Below are 19,906 nucleotides of genomic sequence, written 5' to 3'. Positions count from 1 at the left end.
GTCACTGGAAAATATTTATACGTTACAGGTTCGGCTTAATAGTGTGTCTACATCGGGCGCCTGGGTGGCTCAGTCATTAAGCGTCTGCCTTCGGCTCAGGTCATGGTCCCAGGGTCCTGGGATCGAGTCCCACATCATGCTCCCTGCTCAGCGGGAAGCCTGCTTCTCCCTCTCCCACTCCCCCTGCTTGTGTTCCCTCTCTCGCTGTCTCTCTCTGTTGAAAAATAAATAAAATCTTTAAAAAATAATAATAATAATGTGTCTACATCTCAGGGTCTAGGGGGACTGCTACATGGAAATGGAAAGTCTGGGAAAATAACAGACCTTATCCAGCCGTGTTAGGAAATCATCAAGTGGAACTCTATCAGGATGTTTTAAATAAATCCATAAGATACATTTTAAACCATATTTTACAAATGCTTTTAGTAAAAGAACACCTGGGTAGAGATCGAGGGAACTGTCACGTGTTCCCTGAAGGTCCACTACGAGAAAACTGATATGGAAGTCCTTGTCCGTCACAGGCTCTACTGGGGAGATGACCTGCTGTACAAGTATTCGTGGTGGACGTTAACGTGGCTCTAGGATTTTACTGATTAATATGAAAGGCAAGCCAATTGCTGCATTCAAGGCTTAAATGATTTCATTTTTACTTAACATATTATTAGATAATTTTAAGGTACATATGTCCAAAGCTTAATTTCCATGAGACCTTAATATATCATTTATTTTACTTTGCCTGGATATGATTTCATTTTAGGACATAAGGTAACATTTAGAGAGAAACACTGCCACTCGTGGGCCTTAAGAGGCCTCAGAATATTCCTCAAGGCTCCTAGGTGGCTGCCAAAGCTACGGGGTCACTTTGGAGCTCTGCGAGAAAAGTGCTACAGGAGAAAACCCACTGGATCACTGCCTAACTGCATGATCCCCTCTGAAAATGCAGGAGGCTCTTCAGAAGCATTTCATTAATCAATCATCAGCTAAACTTAAATCTTTTGGTACAACAACCATAAAAACTCATTTAAGGAATAAAACAAAGGCCAGAGAAAAATTTAAAAATACTAAATTAAAAAATCCATACTAATTATGAAGAGTTTTCTGGCAAATAAATTACTACTAGTTAGTTATTATTTGGCAAAGCAGAGTCACATTTAAATCCAATCATTTAACCAATCCTTTAAAAATAAAAAAAGTCAGGCAATCTAGGTTTATCCTTACACTATATGTATCATGTTTCCAGTTCTAGGAAACAAATGCAGAAAAATTTTAACATTCTATCAATCTCTTAAACAATTTTACTCCTTAAAATACTCTGTTTTTCCACAGTTCTAGGAGTTCATTTTCCCAAACAAAAGAAAGCTATGTTATTATGTAACAAGTTACTAATAGAACTGAAAACATTTAGGATGTGGTTGTCTGGAGAGTCACAATGAAATTTACAGAACATTAAATCTATTAATCTTCCAGCCTTTAAAAAAGGTCAGGCAAGCTAGTCTCAAATACAGTTGGTATCACTTACAATTTCTTTATACATCTCTTAGTTGACTTCCATGACACTTTGCATCTACAGGAGAACTCTAGATGTCCTTTGGCAAAAAGACGGTTTCATTTGTTTTGATGTGAGAAGAGGTAGCCAACGAGGAATATAATCAAATACAGGTACAGCCAGCAAACCTTAATTAACATTATTATAGCCTGATGTGGCTAGTAACTTTTTGCAAGGCTGTTCTGAGCAATTCATTAAAATATTCAAAGTTGGTGACTATTTTTTGGATTGATTTAATACATTTCAGTGCTAATATTTAATATATATATATATATTTTTTTCTGAGTATAACAGTAAAAATTTTTATCATAAAAACTCTGGAACAATTGTAAAAAGTAATGACTGTAATGGACAGAGACTATGTCTTCACTTGAGCATAACAAAATTTATTTAACATATTTTATTTCTTTCCAAATTTTTACTATTATAAATGCCACTGCAATGCATAATCTTGCCTATAAATGATCATGTGCCTTTTACAACTATTTTCTTAGGATAAATTCCTAGACCTCCAATTACTGCATCAAAGCAGTCAAAGTGCCTTTTAGAAATGCTGGATCGACTTCTCAGACTTCCGCTAATATATGCTACAGTGGTCGCACATGCCTACCACTAGGCATTTCCATTCAAAAAGAAAAATCTTTGCCAAATGAATAAGCAAAAATGAGTACTCTCATTACCAGGAAAGCCATTACATAAAATATTTGTTAAAATTACTTATCTGTTGGACAGCTCAAAACCCAAAAGAATAACACTGTAACTTAAAATTTCCTTCCAAATCATTTACCCTTTAGTTTTTATATCAGGTCCTTCTGAAATAAACTTCTTGATAATTCATTTATTAATACTTTATCATAATAGCTATCTCACTGTAGAAAAGGGGAAAAAAGTACGAACTTACCAGAACAGCTAGTGGGAGAGGGATGAACCCCATCCTCCGTGCCACGGAGTCACTGTAATCAGTATATGCCTGCACAGAGAAAGGAGAGAAGGATTTCTGGCACTGCAAAAGTTCGCTTTCACTTACCACCAGCAAACGTTCTCAATGAGTGAGGCTATGCACAAAAAGAGAACCCGGCAACTATTATGCAATTGAGTAAAATGTGGAAATCTAAATGTTCATAAATTTTAAATCCAAAGTTGTATAACTGTTAGTATGCTACAGAAATCATACCTTATTTAATACTAAGTACTATCATTATTTTACTAAATTACAAACATAATGTTGAGAACAGAGATAAGTAGGAAGTTGAAGTTTGTGCAACTTTCCCTTAACCAATATTCCACACTAAATTAAACCATGGTTCAGGTAATTTCAGACTACTATGTCTTCGATATAATGCTCACATTTTTCTGTCGACTGCTAACAAGGTCAAAAGCAAGGCTGGCTCTATATTCACTGTAGACCTAAAGACAAGTAAGAGTGAAATATTAAGTGATATAGTGCAAATATACAATATGCAAAGATTTAATTGACTTTGTAGATGAGAACGTTTAATAATTAACCAGGAAAAAGGTGCTGATAGCCAAGGAGACATCTGGATAGTGCTTCTCTGTTTTCCTACAGTAAAGGTAAAACAGCCTCAGCCCCAACTGTTATGTTCACAAGCTTTGTAAAGATTTTTCTTCAAAGAGGGATAAACAGTCAATGATTATGATCCTGAGAGTTTAGAATTTGGGGAAGAGTGGCTATTTTAAGTAGCATAATAAATATAAAATAATTTTGAAATTTTAAATGCATAGTTTAAGAATTATTACTGTCTTTGTAATGATAATGATACCTCATTCAACATTGGGTGCTAAGCAAGATGTAAAACTGAGTTTGAGAATGTAACATTTACGAAAGCACTGGAAACTGTCATTTCACTAAAAACTGCACTAAGTACTTGAATCAAGTTTATTAATTTTGACTTCAGATGCTAAGAAACTGATCCCATGAAAAGGGGACCATTTTGCACTGAGGAAACCAAGAGAGTAAACAGTGAAATTACTTGATCGGTGCTTTACAAAAGAGTGTAAAATCTTATTTAAGTTTATTAAAGCATTCAGAAGCTCTTAATCAAATCATCATATTGTAGCAGTTGCAACCACGTTAGATTTCAAATCTCTGCCTTTTGAAATAGTACCATGGTAAGACAAAGTACAAGCCAAATAAAATCTAGGAAACTGTCCAAATGAATATTCATTTTGGGGCGGAGGTAGGAATGGGGAGGGCTCTGGAACTCCCAGGCTTTTTGTCTGATGGGTCTACAGCACACCTCTATTTGTGGCAAGTCCACAGAACAGCTGGATGAAACATAAAGCAAATCTCCTGAGTGCTTTCACCAAAAAAGTTATCTTCTACAACTTTTCAGAAATCTACAGTCACAGAAAAATAATCAGTTTTTAAATACAAAATACTTAAAAAAATCTAGCCAGAGAGAAAAGGTTTGATAGTCTATGCTTAAATAGAAACAATGTGATTTTTGGGCGCCTGGGTGTCTCAGTCGGTTAAGCGACTGCCTTCGGCTCAGGTCATGATCCTGGAGTCCCGGGATTGAGTCCCGCATCGGGCTCCCTGCTCGGCGGGGAGTCTGCTTCTCCCTCTGACCCTCCCCCCTCTCGTGCTCTCTCTCATTCTCTCTCTCTCAAATAAACAAAATCTTTAAAAAAAAAAAGAAACAATGTGATTTTTAAAAAGTTTAAGTACACAGATGATAGTATTAACAATTTATAATGATTCTCAGTTAGTGACACTCTACTGAACTATTGGCCAAACTATACTTCCACCCAAAAGTATGGAACCAGGATTGTTCAATACTGAAATAACATACTTTCTGTAGTATAATAATTTTTAAAAATTCAAAATTATAATGCTAACTTCAAAGTAGTACTCTTATCTTAATAAACTGAGTAAACCTAGCCTTATTTTACATCTTTATAATATTAAGCAGCAGAAGTCATTATTTTTTTGCTTTAGAAAATATTACTTTTCGTAATTATTATCTTTTTATTTTTTAAATTTAAATTCAAGTTAGTTAACACATATTGTAGTACTGATTTCAGGAGTAGAATTTAGTGATTCATCACTTACGTACAACACCCACTGCTCATCCCAACAAGTGCCCTCTTTAATACCCATCAGTCCTTTATCCCATCCCCTGCCCACCTCCCCTTCGGCAACCCTCAGTTTACCTCCCTCTAGGTTTCTATCTTATTTTTCCTTCCCTTCCCCTATGTTCCTCTGCTTTCTTATATTCCACATATGAATGAAAGCATATGGTATTTGTCTTTCTCTGACTTATCTTGCTTAGCATAACACACTCTAGTTCCTCACGTCATTACAAGATTTCATTCTTTTTGATGTGTGTGTGTGTGTGTGTGTGTGTGTGTGTGTGTACATACATACATACACACATCTTCTTTATTCATTTATCAGTCAATGGACATTTGTGGTTCTTTCCATAATTTGGCTATTATTGATAAAGCTGCTATAAACATTAGGGTGCATGTGCCCCTTCGAATCTGTATTTTTGTATCCTGTGGATAAATACCTAGTAGTGCAATTGCTGGGTCATAGGGTAGTTCTGTTTTTAACTTTTTGAGGAACCTCCATACTGTTTTCCAGAGTGGCTGTACCAGTTTGCACAGAAGTCAACGTTAAACACTGAACTGCTTATTAAAATACATACATCTGCGGTAATGTCATTGAACTTGGTGATAAAGGCATGTTTTACAATATCCACAGCAGTTTCTGATGCAATCACCATACAGACATCTGGAAACAACACCCAGAGGTGATCTAGAAAAGATAGGGGAAAAGAGACAATTAAATCTCTTAATATGAATAGAACATCACATAGTATAATATCACAGGCTGCCATAGAAATCTGAAATCTCCACAGGGCTAACCTACAATGTTGTCAATAAATGATAACAGAGACAAAACTAGCATTCAATTAATTATCAAAAGAGCTATATTTTATCAAGTTAAAGGATAATTCATTCAACAGCTATTTATTCCGTATTTTCTCTGTGCTAAACCCTTGAGGGCAGGACACAGAGGTGAACAGAGCCCCCAATTTCCTTCACGGAGCCAATACACCGGTAGAATGCCTAATTCTTATTAAGCAGGCTTGTCATAACATCCTTTAATTCTATAGCTGCCTAATGTGACAGTAAATAGCTAGTAGGGACATGTGCTGAAGTCAACTGAACAATCTCTTCCCCTCTTTATCACTATGACTTAAAGATACTGATCATTTATGTCACACTGATGCAATTTGTCACATTTGCTCATCTTTATCATATTTATTAAAATGTCAATTTGAGGGGCGCCTGGGTGGCTCAGTCGTTAAGTGTCTGCCTTCGGCTCAGGTCATGATCCCGGGGTCCTGGGATTGAGCCCTGCATCGGGCTCCCTGCTCGGCAGGAAGCCTGCTTCTCCTTCTCCCGCTCCTCCTGCTTGTGTTTCCTCTCTCACTGTCTCTCTCTCTCTCTCTCTCAAATAAATAAATAAAATCTTTAAAAAAAAAATGTCAATTTGGTATCAAGTACCTGATAAAAAATGCAAACAAATAACCTCCTAAGACCCTGAAGAAGAATTTAAGGGTAGAACTGAGCAAGAAAAGGTTAGAAACGTTGACAAGGACCTAGGCAATTTGGGATCTGGGCCCTGGAAGGCGGGGTGGAGAGACTGTAGCTCCGGCTCTCTGTGCTGGCAGTTTCAGTGGGCCTGGCATTGTGTTGGGGCTTTGGGAATGAGGAAACTTCTTTCAACATTGAACTCTGCCACTAACTGGCTCCATGACCTAGGGCAAGTTTCTTAATGACCTAAGCTCCAGTTTCCTCATCTACAAAATAAAAAGTCTCTATACTTGGCCATTATGAGAATTAAATAAGGAGATAAAGTGCAGAATAATGTGCCTGGCACACAAAATAGCTAGTATTATTCTATGTTACTCATGATCTTGGAAACTTACAGGAAGCTTCCATAAATGGTATTTTGGTTTTTAAGAAAACAAATTAAAGAAATCAAAGAGTAAAAAATATTAAGTGTTCCTTTTATCACACTCTGCCATAGCAGTAATAAAGAAGACCTAAGATAATTAGTTGAAAGTCACAGTACAAATGAGAAGAGGATTTTGAACATCCAGTGGTCAGCAGGCTCAGGATTACTGTCCTTTGGCACAACAGCCCTGCTCCAGGATTGCTGATCCCACGTGAGTTCTGCCGGAACCAGCTGCACATGCCCACTCCCCTGCCTCTAACAGATACTATGTTAGCTGCCTTGGTTATAAACGGAGAATCCAGTGTGTGTGGAGGAGGGCTTTGCTGCCAAAAGTCAGGCAGACTTTGGATTTATTCAGACAGGAACTCAAGCCACTGGAAAAAAGATCATTTGATCTTATGCTTTCTATAAGCAAATAACTTCTGGCAATATATTTTCAAGATCATGTATCTCATTTAACACCTGTTTCTGGTTTTTCACAGGTATCTGAAAACTAGAAATGAACCAAAATAAATGAACAAGAAGTTATTAAAAGCCTGGAATGTGCATGGCATTGAGGGCAATAAATAAAATGCAAAGTATAATCTCAGTCCTAAAGAACGAGGTTGCATAAAAATGTCAAGACATAAAAAAAACTCTCAATTACTTGAGATACCTGAGCACTTGACCATTTCCCACCAACCTCACTCAGCATTACCAGACTGTGTTATAATCACCTGTCAATTTCTACTATGAGCCTGAGAGTCCTACATCTATCTTAGGACTCCCTACGTATGCTACAGTGCCTGGCTTTATGGAAATGCCTGCTAAGTGAATGGATAATGAAAATTCATAGAATCTCAGCAACTTCCTGTCAGCCTTGATTTAAAGATGCATAAGTAACCAAATGTACTGCCTTACATGATATTTTTTCAATTTATCCTTATTCAAAATGCTAATTAAAAAATGCTAATTAAGAGGCAGTCAATCAGTAAAAAACAAATGTTAAGAACGAAAGTTCTTTCGGTGAAGCGTGAAAATGAAAAAGAGCCGACTGCATTTAGGTAACCCCCAGGACACTACAGTTAAGAAAACAAAGAGGCTGCAGTGCTGAGCAGTGTCCACTCACCCACTGAGTACCCAGCTCTAGAGACACTGTGAGGTTGACGGGAAATGACAGGCCAAAGACTACTTCACGCTGTGTGGCATCCTACCACCCACCACACTACGGGGAACATGATCAGTCCCTTCTACCCAAACAGGTATTTCCAACACCCATGGAGTGGAGCAGCTGAAGTTTTTGAAGTTCTCTGCAATATTCACTTTATTCCATGTAAAAGAATGGTTTTTGGTTCAAGAGTAAAATTAGAAGGCACTGTATCTGTTAAGAGTTACGTACCTGGATTCCAAGAAAACTGCTCCATGTTTCTTAGACACACTATTAGCAAAAGCACATAATTCGTGAATCGTTCCTTAATATCTGAAAAAAAATTAACATATACTGTACTGTATATAAATAATATAGTTCATGTATAACTTTTAGTCAGAATATTATAAAGTACAATTACACATAAATGTCTGCAAAATAAATATACTATTTTATATATAAGATGGTGTTACACTGGTAAGGCATTTATGTCTTTCACTGACCTAATTCAGGTATGGAAATTCCAGTGTTGTACATGGTTGAACATATCAGTGGTTTTGTCTGTTTTAATAGCTGAGTAGTGTTCCACAGCATGGCTATACCACCATTTGTTTATCTACTTTCTTATTGACAGACATTGGGTTGTTTCCAGTTTTTGGCTGCTATGAATAAAGCTGCCATATTTCTTGTACAAGTCTTTTGTGAAAATGTGTTCTCGCTGCTAAGTTATAGGACAGGCAAACCTTTAACTGTGTAAGAAACTACCAGAAGGTTTTCCAGGGCAAATCTAGTATTTCCCACTCACACAGTCAAAGCATGAGAAGGCCAGTCACTTGGTACCCCTGCTAGCGTTCGCCAGCAGCAGACTATGGGGAGCAGCCATTCTGGGGGGTGGGCACCGGTATCTCATCAGGGCTCTGCCACCCCCTTTTTCCACCACAGTACAAATGTCAACACAGTGAGAGATAAATTATGTCTTCATATTCTCAAGAAACAGTCTTGACTTTGTGAACTTCACTTCAGGGTCTTGTGGATGCCCCTCCAAGGTTCCATGGGCTATACTTTGAGAACCAAGACACTATGCTGCTTTGATTTTTGTAACTATGAAAGATAATGTTTCCAGGGATAGATGTTGTGCTTTCATTCTTCTCAGGGTTAGTAAGGAGCCGGTAAGGCATAACTGAAAAAGCTGAGCACAGAGAGACAATCTGAGGTTTACAGTCATTAACTCTGCTCTTGACATCTGTGCAGGTGACCTTGGGGAAGTCAAATTACTCTCTCTGTGTGTTAGTTTCCACATCTATAAAATGGAATATCATCTGCTACAAAGAAATTTCTGGATTAAATAGAAGCTCTGAAAGTATGGTATGGTGCTATACAAATGTTTGTCATATTTTATTATCTTATTTTAAATATCTTGAGATTACGATAACCACGATAACAAGAAAACCCAGTAAAGATGCTGAGAGAGTAAGAGAAAGCACAGCTAAGTCAAAGAAGCAGTAGCCCAGAGGAAACGTGACACAGAGTTTCAGAACGAATTGCAAAATCATACTGCCTAAAGCTGCACGTAGAAGCTAAGTGTACTTACCGCTATTTGACATTTGAAAAAGATTGTTCTTTTCAAACTTCTTGAAAACACTTCCTTTAATTTCAACAAACTGAAATAGTAAACAAAAATATCACCTTTATCATTCTAACAGTTTAAAAATGGACAAAGCTATATATAAAACTTCCTGGACAGTAAATACCATTAAAAAATTAATTTTATTCCATCCAGAATACTGCCATTAAAGTGCCCATATAACCTCAAAAATACAAAATAAAATCTCATACTTACATTATTAGACATCATGATAGTAAGCAGTGACTTGTTGTGGGAGTTAAAAGCCACATTGAGAGTTGTTGCTTGAACCATGATGAGAATTGCATGCAAAACTAGCAGTGAGTGATGTCAAGGAAAAAGCTTGTCTGTTTTCATATTAGTAGATAAAACTACGTTATTTAGGGGGCACCTGGGTGGCTCAGATGGTTAAACGTCTGCCTTCGGCTCAGGTTATGATCCCAGGGTCCTGGGATCGAGCCCCGCATCGGGCTCCCTGCTCGGCGGGAAGCCTGCTTCTCCCCCTCTCACTTCCCCTGCTTGTGTTCCCTCTCTCGCTGTGTCTCTCTCTGTCAAATAAATAAATAAAATCTTTAAAAAAAAAAAAACTATGTAATTTAGAAAGTGAACAATGGTGGGGATGATCATGCTTTCTAAATCCAGTCTTGTGTTAGTGTTTTATTATCTTATTAGCTATAGTTGATACAAATTTGACAGGTAATATGTATGGGACCCATACGAAACAAAAGCAGAAATGAGCCTCTGGGCATCTATTCACTTAGACTGTGAGTCTGAGAAGATGGTTATCTTGTTCTTTCTGGACTTCTGGCATTAGGCACAAGATCTGGGAAACAAGCCCTCAAAAAAGTTTCTAATAAGTGGAATAAACTATGGTAAATACTGAAAAAAGAGACTTAGCTAATTTGCATTCTAAAATAGAAAAGAACACAAAGTAAAAGTTAGTCTGGAAGCAACTGGCTTCTACAGTTCTGCAGGGGGTGGGGGAGTGGGGATGTAAGATGATAAGAAATGTCTGATAACTGACATTCTTCTTTACACGTCATTTTTGAAGATAGTCACAAGTTGCAGAATTATATTCATATTACACATGGAATAGTTTCTTTAAATGAGAATAACTGTTTTACTCCACATACTTGGAACAAACTATTACCCTTATAGATATCTTCCCACTTAACCCCGTATCTTTCCAAGTATTAACCCAATGTTTTCAAGTACAACACTTCCAGAGTCAGTACACATTCCTGTGAATGAGTCTGGACCCCATATGGAACTCCAGTGCAGCTGTGCGTGTGTCAAATATACAGATGGGTACGTACACACACGCACACAGTTTATATAGTGAAGCCTTTAACTCTTCAAAAGATAAGCTTTAAAATAAGCTCCCCACCCTCTGTGGGGAGCAGAGGAGATAAAACTTCCAAAATTCCTCCCCAATCAATTTCAAATTTTACCTCTAGATGAACCATATACATTTTAAGCCCTACGTTTTAACAAAAATTCATAGGCTTTAAGATAACTTCCAAATAATTCCAGTATAGGTATGGAGGTTATGTTGAGCTCTATAAAGTATGTATAAATACAAACCTTGCATTCTCAAGTTCTTCCATCTAATCAGTCACACTGAGACTAGAACTGTTTTCTGCCAGTTAAAGGGAGCAAAGATACATGAGGCTCTTTAATTTACAATTATTACTATAACCAATTAATTAAAAGCAAGCAGACATTTCAAGTTAACCTTCAGGACACACATACATGTACCCCTTTAAATCTGAGAAATAGCTAACCAAATAAAATAACGTAGAATACGCACTGACTTGAAATTTCCAGTAATTCTAAAGGATACAGACATAGAGAACAGCCATGAAAAAGTGAGGGATCACTCCGATATGGGCTCTTTTTCTTTCTTTAGGTTCTGTTGCTGTCCAATAGAGAGCATCTAATATATCTTGTCCAAATGATGAAAACAGACGATCTGCTACCTAAGGAGAAAAATCATTGGAAAAATGTTTCATTTCTTTTTTTTTTTTTTCTGAAAAGTGTTTCTTAATATTCCACCTAAATATGTTACTAAAACTCAGATGCAACTCAAAAATAGTGGAGCTCTGACTTTAAATCCCACTAGAAGGCAAGCCACAGAACAGCAGGGATCTCTTTATTCTCTGACACACAGTGAGTGCTCAAAATCTTGTACTATTTGAATTAGACTTTGTCTAATTAGCTATATATTTATAACAAGGAGAGTCTTACATAGTGGCAAAAATAAAAGGGAGAGGCACATCACAATCATAGTCTGATTTTAATTCTTTAAATTCAGATTCAGGATTTGAACTTAAGTCCTTTAGGATAAACATATCATTTGACCCACTGTATTTGCACCTAATATTTGTAGACAACAGTAGCTGTAATTTGTTTTGGATTCATCACAGAGTATGTAATATGCAGATTTACTTCCTAAAGACACTTTGAGGTATCGATCTCCATGAAGAGAGTATGATGAATAAAAAGCAGCAGGTAAAAAAGAAACGGCATATATTATTCAGGCTTCGGCTAGAATGTTACATCCACACCCAGACCATCAATCTCTGGCTCCCATAGTCTCTAATCCATCACCCTGTTCTTGTTCATTACGGTATTTATCACTTCCAAATACCTCCTGGTTTACAGTCTCTTTTCCACCTGCAGAACATAAGCTCCTTAAGAACAGGCTTTGCTCACCTCTGGATCTTCAGGGTTTAGGGCAATGCTTGGCATGAAGTAACTGTCGATTAAATATTTGCCGAACGCAGGCATAACAGCGACCCACTGTTTAGGGAGCACTCAACACATGTCTGGCACCACGCTAAGCCCTGTCTCTACACTGCTTCCCTGCATGCTCATAATTCCCCTAACACCTACATTCACAGATGAGACAGTAAGAGTTAGAGACACTCAGCAACTAGCAGCCATGTCCAGGGCAGCGGGGCAGTGAGTGGAAGAAGTGGGGGTCGGTCAGAGATGGCTTATCTCTAGAAGAGAGCCAGGACTCTTGTCCGCTATGCTGAAACCACTTCAACAAGTATAGTCTGCAAAGCGAATACGCATTTCAGCCATTCTGATCAGCAATTCATGGACCCTTTCCCTTGAGGCCTATTCTCTAATAACAGTGTTGAGGCCACCCTACGGGGGGCTTTGTAAACTAGGGGGCGCACGCATTAAGCATGGGGGAAGGGAGAAGCCCGTGTCACCTGCAATCCCCTAAGAGGGAAGGCAATGAAGGAGCCTGAGAGGCCACAGAAAGAACGAGAGGAGCCCAGGCTTTTCTCTCTGTGAAAGAATGGCTACTCTGCCCCACAAACTTCACCACACTGTCTGCATCCTACTTGGTGGGGCAGAGCAGGAGCACAGGCACTGAGCCTAGAATCAGGAAGCTGGGGTGTGGTTTTAAATCCTACTGGTCAATGAATTTAGGAGGAACCAGGACGGCCAGAGTTCTGTGGCTTCTGGGAAGAGAGGGAAAGCTCTCATCCACCACAGAAATGCAGCCTCAGAGCAGAAAGGCCAGCAGCCCCTACACCCCTCCATCTGCCCACTCACGAGGAAAAATCCTTTCCCAGCTAAGTTAAAAGATAAGTAGACCTTATTTGTGTCCCTAAAAATATAGGAAACTGCATTTGAATCTCAAAAATTTTCTCATATAACCTAGAGTGACTTGCTATTTTAAGAACTGATTAAAATTCTGCCTATAAAGCAAAGCATATTTCTTTTGCTTTGTGCAGCTACTTAATTTATTTTTTGTATGAAAGCAGATTCTCACATATTGACTGCTTTAAAGTGAAATATATTGCATTAAAAATATTGGGGCGCCTGGGTGGCTCAATTGGTTAAGCGTCTGCCTTCAGCTCAGGTCATGATCCCAGGGTCCTGGGATCGAGTCCCGCATCGGGCTCCCTGCTCAACGAGGAGTCTGCTTCTCCTTCTCCCCGCTCGTGCTCTCTCTCGTTACCTCTGTCTCTCTCTCTCTAATAAATAAATAAAATCTTTTTTAGAAAATATTAAGTACTTGGAGAAATTGGGAAAGTTATGTTTACTTGCTCTATGTAAAAATTCCAAAGCACTTTAAAAGTAAATTATAGCAAAAATATATAAGATCCTAACATTTTTTCATAATTTTTTTAAAGTTTTAGTAAGAAGTATACATGGGTTTCCAAAGGATTTGCAAACAAATTTCCCTACCATCTGACAATTTACATTCTCAAGGGGGTACTGACTAAAAAGTCTCTAGACAGCAGGTACTCTCCTCTCCTACTTGAGGACATGTCATGCCCGGGGACCGAGGACCAGCAGCAGGCACCATCTTATGAGGACGAGAGTCCCAGTCTCAGTCAGGAACTACTTAATCAGAATCTGCATTTTAACAAGGTCTCCAAGCGACTGTATGAACCAAGGCCAGTAGTCCCAATACTAGAGTTGTCAGGTGAGTGTTCCGTATCATTCGCTCCAAGTCTGCGCCTTGATCAAGCCTGCGCAGGTCAGGAGGCTAGGCCGACCGTGCAGGTACAGGAAGGCCTTCACTCACCTCAAGCATATTGTAGATGATGTAGAGCTTGATGACTGACTGCCCTCTTATCAGGTGATACATCATGGAGTAGTCAACATAGTGCATCATAAAATAGCAGATTACCAAAATGACACCCTTCAGAATGTCACACACCTGAGCAGGCTGAAGCAAACGTCTGTCCCTGAAATACATAAGAAGTAATAAAAACATGAGTTTTACTTTACATGCTCTTGAAATAATCTTTACTGGACGTACACTGGAAGACAGAGATAATAATGAGAATTAAGTCGCTCTTTTAAGAACTAACAAGTTATACTGACTGCTCAACCGTATGAAGTTTTCTACAAAACCAAAAATAAAGGTGTTAAACCAGAATTACTATTAGAAGTGGGTCCTCTTCCCACTTCTAATAGTAATTGGAGGGGGGTGGGGGGGTTGGGTTAGCCTGGTGATGGGTATTAAAAAGGGCACGTATTGAATGAAGCATTGGGTGTTATACACAATGAATCATGGAACACTACAACAAAAACTAATGATGTAATGCACGGTGATTAACATAATAAAAAATTCAAAAAAAAAAAAGTGGGTCCTCTTAACAAAGGGAACACAGAGGGCGGAGTCTGCTGATAACACGCTTTGAAACAGTAGATTTCCATGATTCTGACCTAAGCCTCATCTTGAAGCCCTGTAGCCCGCTGGATCAGCCCTTTCCACACACGGGTAGCGCTCTGCCCTTTCCATTTACCAGGAGAGCAGGTTCCTCCATGTCGCTTCACAAGGAGTTCGTGTTTCTATGAGGGCGTCCTGCTCCACTGTGTGGATGCGCCGTGATTTACGGACCACCCTGGCAGATGGCCAGTCTTTTGCAACTACAAACCATGATGCCATGTGCATGTCATGCCTCATACATGAGAATGCATCTGTAGGATAAATTCCTACAATCGGAGGGTATGTTCCCTCAGCAGAAGCAGTGAACTGCCCTCTCCGATGGCTGTGCCAATGCGCGCGTTCACTAGCAGCTCTTGGGGAAGGCTGCCGCGCATGTGCAGCAATCGGGATTCTACCGGCTGTTGGATCTCTGCCAATCGCACTGCTGAAAAATGGCATCTAGCACAGTTTCAGTTAATTATTCCCTTTAGGATAGTGGCATAGTTCTATATATTTAAGTTATTTATATTTTCTGTGGAATTCTCCCCTCCTATCTTTTTCTTACTGGCTTGACAGGAGCTGAAACTAGTTTTTTCCTAATTACCACTAGCAGAATCGTTGCTTACTTCAATGGGGTTCAAGCCAGTCCACTTCAAAATACGGTACTGTGGCATCTTATTTTGAATTAAAGTTACGTAAGAAACAGCTGGTGCAAGAAGGACACTCTGACCTCCTCTGTCCCCTTGAAAGTGGGAGATAAATTCCCCAGGGAATGATAGCCTCCCTGCACCTGGGCATAGAAGACACCCTTACCACCAGAGAGATAAGAAATTCACAGCTGAAAAAGCTGTATAAACAACCCTTGTTACTTCTTCATTAATTTAATATCCCAAGCCCAAACTTCTTTGTCTTGTTAATTCTTCACAAATTTATTATTTGTCTTAAAGGTATAAAAGTGTCCTGCCTGGTCACTTCTTTGAGTTGCCTATTTTTATGAGTTCTTGTATGTATGAAATTACATTTTTCTCCTGTGAAACTGTTTTATGACAATCTAATTATTGGACCAGCAGAAGAATCTAGATGAGAAAAAAGAAGTTTCCTCCCTTACACTTCAAGGTCAGAGTATGAAGAGCAAAACCTAAATTGTGCATGGAGAGAAACATCTGACTAAGACACAGCAAAAAATATAAAGAAGAGAAGAAATTTATGATTTCTTTCAGTGGATATGAAACTCCTGTGGCTAGAACGGAAGGCAGCTTGCTCTATGTCTACTGTAGGCGAATTCCTCAAGAAAGGAAATGCTCCATCTCCTGTTTGGGAAGCTTTTACGTAACCAATAAAAAGCCCCCAGTACTTTCTTCAAGAGTTGCAGAATCTCTTCATTCCCACCATCGTGACAACATTCTAGCAACTACCTCAGGGGTGAGCTCATTTTCCAGCTGGCCCTCGGCATTCTGAGGTCTTCACGTCTTCACTATTCCCTAACCATTGTCCACATTCAGATCAAGGGCTCTTTTCTTTGAGAGAGCCTTGCAGGGCTCAACAAGGAATCTGTAGATCTTCCCAAACCGTTACCTGAAACACTGTTTTACAAGAACAGTGAAGCATTATTTTACAAACAAGGCTTGCAATACCAGCTCTGTGAGCAGGTGATACAGAACCTCATTCTTGTTTTTCACAATGCACACTGCACATGATTTTCAGTCAGATATGAAATTGATTTGTTCACAGAAAGAATATAGGATATTGCAAAAATCCTGAAAAGAGGTAAATTCTGTGAGAACTACGTCCACAAAGGTTTAGAAGTACATGGGAAGACACCGGGCTGAACCGGCAAGTCTAAATGGGGAGACAGGTTAGATTTGTCTATGTCAGACCTTGTGTCTTGAGACCAGCACTATAAACTAATAAAGTGAAATTATTCTTAGCAGCTGAGGTTTTGGGCAAAATTGCATCAAGGACAAAGTTGATCAATCTCTAGCACTATTGCCCTGTCCCCTTGACTCTTCTCCAGTGCTGTTCCTGGAGCCGGGAAGTGGACGCCGGTCCGTTTCCCCTTATGGAACCAGAGGGATCATCACCTCCCATTCTCCTAAACACCCAGCCCAGAACACAGATCTCTGCCAAGGGGCTATTCCATCATAAGGCAATTCCTTGCTCCCACCCTACAAGATTAAAAACAGAAGAGGTAGTACATTTGTCGAGAGTGGGAGCGAAGCATGTTTTTCATTCAAACAATGAGAAGAGGAGGCATTCTGAACACTCCTGGGCTGCTGGCCCGTGTGTGAATGTCCCCTGGGACAGCGGGGTGACAAGCTGGTATCAGTACGGACTACAGCAGCCGTCCTGCCTGCGAAGTGCCGGGTGCAGCTCTGCATATGCTGAATGCCACAAATCACCAAGAGGCGTGCGCCTTTGTAGTTAGGAACTATAGGTCACGCTTTATGAATTAAAGAAAATGATAGGTACCCAAAGTAGGGTAGTATTAATTAATATACATTAATTAAAATGGTGACTTTGATAACTAATTAAAGAAAACTATACTTAGAGCTTTTGGTACCAGATTGGCAACTACTTAGTTAAGTGATCTCAGCCAGATAACTTTATTTAAGAGACAAAGGACTTTTATATATATCATATCCAATCGTGTGTCTTTATAAACATATACAACAAATGGCCAATGTATTAATGTGTGTCTATGAAGGAATGCTGTTATTAATTATAAGTCATTGCTGCAAATTAGAGCTAACAAACATTGAAATATATATTCCCAAGTAACACAATATGACATATTTTGAACTAAGATGATAAAAATTTAAAATCAAGGGGCGCCCAGGTGGCTCTGTTGTTAAGCGTCTGCCTTCGGCTCAGGTCACGATCCCAGGGTCCTTGGATCGAGCCCCGCATCGGGCTCCCTGCTCCACGGGAAGCGTGCTTCTCCCTCTCCCACTCCCCGCTTGTGTTCTTGCTCTCACTATTTCTCTCTCTCTCTGTCAAATAAATAAATAAATAAATAATCTTAAAAAAAATTTAAACTCAAGCAAACGTAAACAACTTTAATTTAGCAAGGATCTAATTTGATCCTTGCCTAGGATCAAACCAGGCTGTGAAACCACAGAAAAGTCGTACAAACACCTTATGCTACAATTTTCAGTTACTATGTGGCAGGCACTGTTCTAGGCACTTGGAATATACTCATTTCAGTTTTCACAATAATCAGGTACTATCTAGACCATTTCAGCTTTACAGATGAGGCAAGGTGCAGTCAGGAATGTGCCCACAGCTGGACAGTTATTAAGTCAAGAGGTGGAGGAGCGGGGATCTGAACCTTGGCGGTCGGGCTCCAGAAGGCACGTTCATGACTACCATCTACCATTCTAGACTCTTCTTTAAGAGAACTTTTAAATCAACAACTCCGTACCCTTTCTCTTTCAGTATAAATTAATATGATATAACTTATCACTGTACTGACAGCTCATTTGGAAAAATTTTGTGCTAAAAAGCAAATATACCCATCATTTTTGTTCTTTATTCCTAAAAAGAGAAAAAAACAGGACCATATTTCACTGGATCCACTGCTCTCTGTGTGCTCCCTGCTCTGGTGAAAATCTCCTTTGCTAATGTCCTAAGTGGTTGCTCTGGAGATGTTTCTGATTTTAAGGAGTATTATTCAAATAAAGAATAAAAGTAGCAGAACTCCTAAGAAACAGTCTTGTTTTCCTATAAACGTTCCTGTTAATAAAAAAGGAAAGTTGCAAAAATAAAAACTATTTCTAAGGTTGCACCTTAAAAGACATCTGTATAGTCTCATGGCATCTCTGAGTAAGAAAAGACCTGACCTCAAAATAAGTTCACAGCATTAAAAGAACCTGAACCAGTCCCAGTATTTGTTTCCTTCTCTGTCAGGGTATTTTTAGATGACTACCTGATAAGTATTTCCAGCTCCATAAAAAGCTTATCCACAGCCTTGCCAATCAACTTGGAATTGGCTGTCAAACAATACTTTAAGGTTCAAGTTCTTCCTTATAAATGTCTGTTAAATGGTAGTTACTAGCAATTCATTTTGCAAATGCTAGAAATCTCACATGAACACACAAATAAGTAGAATAAGCTGTTGGACAAAGTGAAAAACCCACTAATCTAATTCACAGGTTTGGCTGTGAGTTATGGCAAGACAAGTTAACATTAAACAAGATATTCAACAGAACTTAAAATATATATTTTTTAATTTTCATGTTAAGCCACTCATACAGAAACCACATTTTCTCATTTCTGAATTTCATCTTTTACTCATTCAAATACTTCCACTGGATATGCGCAATTGTCAATTAAAGCACTGCCTGTTTTTCAAAGGGCTCCTAGATTCGTGGGAACAGAACAATGCAGTGGGCAAAGATGATCTACGCAGGCTTCTTCCTCCTGCTCGGTAGCAAAAGGTAACATGCTAAGATTAAAGTAAAAACTGGTAGCACAGGGAAAAACCAAGAAAAAAGAAAAGGCAACAAAGATAAGTAAGAAAAATGGGATAATCCCTGCCTGGTTGATTTTCAAATTGGTGTAAAAAAGTATCAAGCTATCGGCATGAGATAGTTCATTGTAAAATACATAGACTGAATCTTTCTTTCTCTCTTTTAACAATTTTAGCTCTTTGTAGTATACCTGAAACAATGTAAAATAAGAAAAAGTAAAATATTCAATATGGTTCCCATTTTTAAAAAAGAAGTCCCTTTATAATTTTGAAGTAAATTCAAATAAAGTATTGAGATTAAGATATTTTCCTTAATTAGAAAATGGTATATTTGGGGCACCTAGGTGGCTCAGTCAGTTAAGCATCTGTCTTCAGCTTAGGTCATAAGCACAGGGTCCTGGGATCGAGCCCCGCATTGGGCTCCCTGCTCAACGGGGAGCCTGCTTCTCCCTCTCCCTCTCCCTGCCCGCTCCCCTTGCTTGTGCTGTCAAATGAATAAATAAAATCTTAAAGAAAAAAAAAATGGTATTTTAAATCTTTTAAGTTTTCCTGACATACAGTAGAAAAATAATTACTAAGTGCTGAAACTGAATGATTAAAGTGTTTCCTTGGTCTTTAAAATAATTTCAAACTATACTAGAAAAAAACCCCAACTGGTTTAATAAAGCTATGGAGTAATGCAAAACAAAAACTGCTTATATGGAAGGAACTTATTATAAGCTCAGTTGACTACTGTGGCATTGGGGAAAAAGTACTTGCTCTCGAGGTCTAGGACAACAAGTGTAATTAAGGATCATTTGATTGAGTGATTTTCCTACGTTAGATAAGATCATGGGTCAAATCTTGCAAAAATGTGGACAAAGCTTTAGGACCAAGTAAAGATAGAGACCACGTTTTCCTCAAGTGTCTGTCCTCAAATGGTTATGTCTGCCTATGCTGTTTTTGTTGTTTCCATTAGAAGTAATAT

The 19,906-nt window shown here is 38.7% G+C and overlaps 1 protein-coding gene across 1 annotated transcript in view; it reads right to left on the bottom strand.

Annotated features, from left to right (window-relative positions):
* Nucleotides 1–19,906, bottom strand: part of TAPT1 (transmembrane anterior posterior transformation 1) — a 57,945-nt gene that overhangs the window by 8,219 nt on the left and 29,820 nt on the right. Inside the window, exons 4-11 of the mRNA XM_028087257.2 lie at nt 13,842–14,004; nt 11,130–11,265; nt 9,503–9,600; nt 9,254–9,323; nt 7,915–7,995; nt 5,218–5,327; nt 2,894–2,953; nt 2,448–2,516 (exon numbers count right to left, since the gene is read on the bottom strand). Of these exons, the coding sequence (XP_027943058.2) occupies nt 2,448–2,516; nt 2,894–2,953; nt 5,218–5,327; nt 7,915–7,995; nt 9,254–9,323; nt 9,503–9,600; nt 11,130–11,265; nt 13,842–14,004 (787 nt within the window). The remainder of the gene's footprint in view (nt 1–2,447; nt 2,517–2,893; nt 2,954–5,217; nt 5,328–7,914; nt 7,996–9,253; nt 9,324–9,502; nt 9,601–11,129; nt 11,266–13,841; nt 14,005–19,906) is intronic.

Source organism: Eumetopias jubatus, unplaced genomic scaffold, assembly GCF_037043125.1.
Source record: "Eumetopias jubatus isolate StellerSeaLion01/CBP00866 unplaced genomic scaffold, mEumJub1_p1.0 scaffold_2, whole genome shotgun sequence".
Classification (NCBI taxonomy): domain Eukaryota; kingdom Metazoa; phylum Chordata; class Mammalia; order Carnivora; family Otariidae; genus Eumetopias; species Eumetopias jubatus.
Note: the sequence above shows the minus strand (reverse complement) of the source record. Positions and strands in the feature narration are given on the sequence as shown.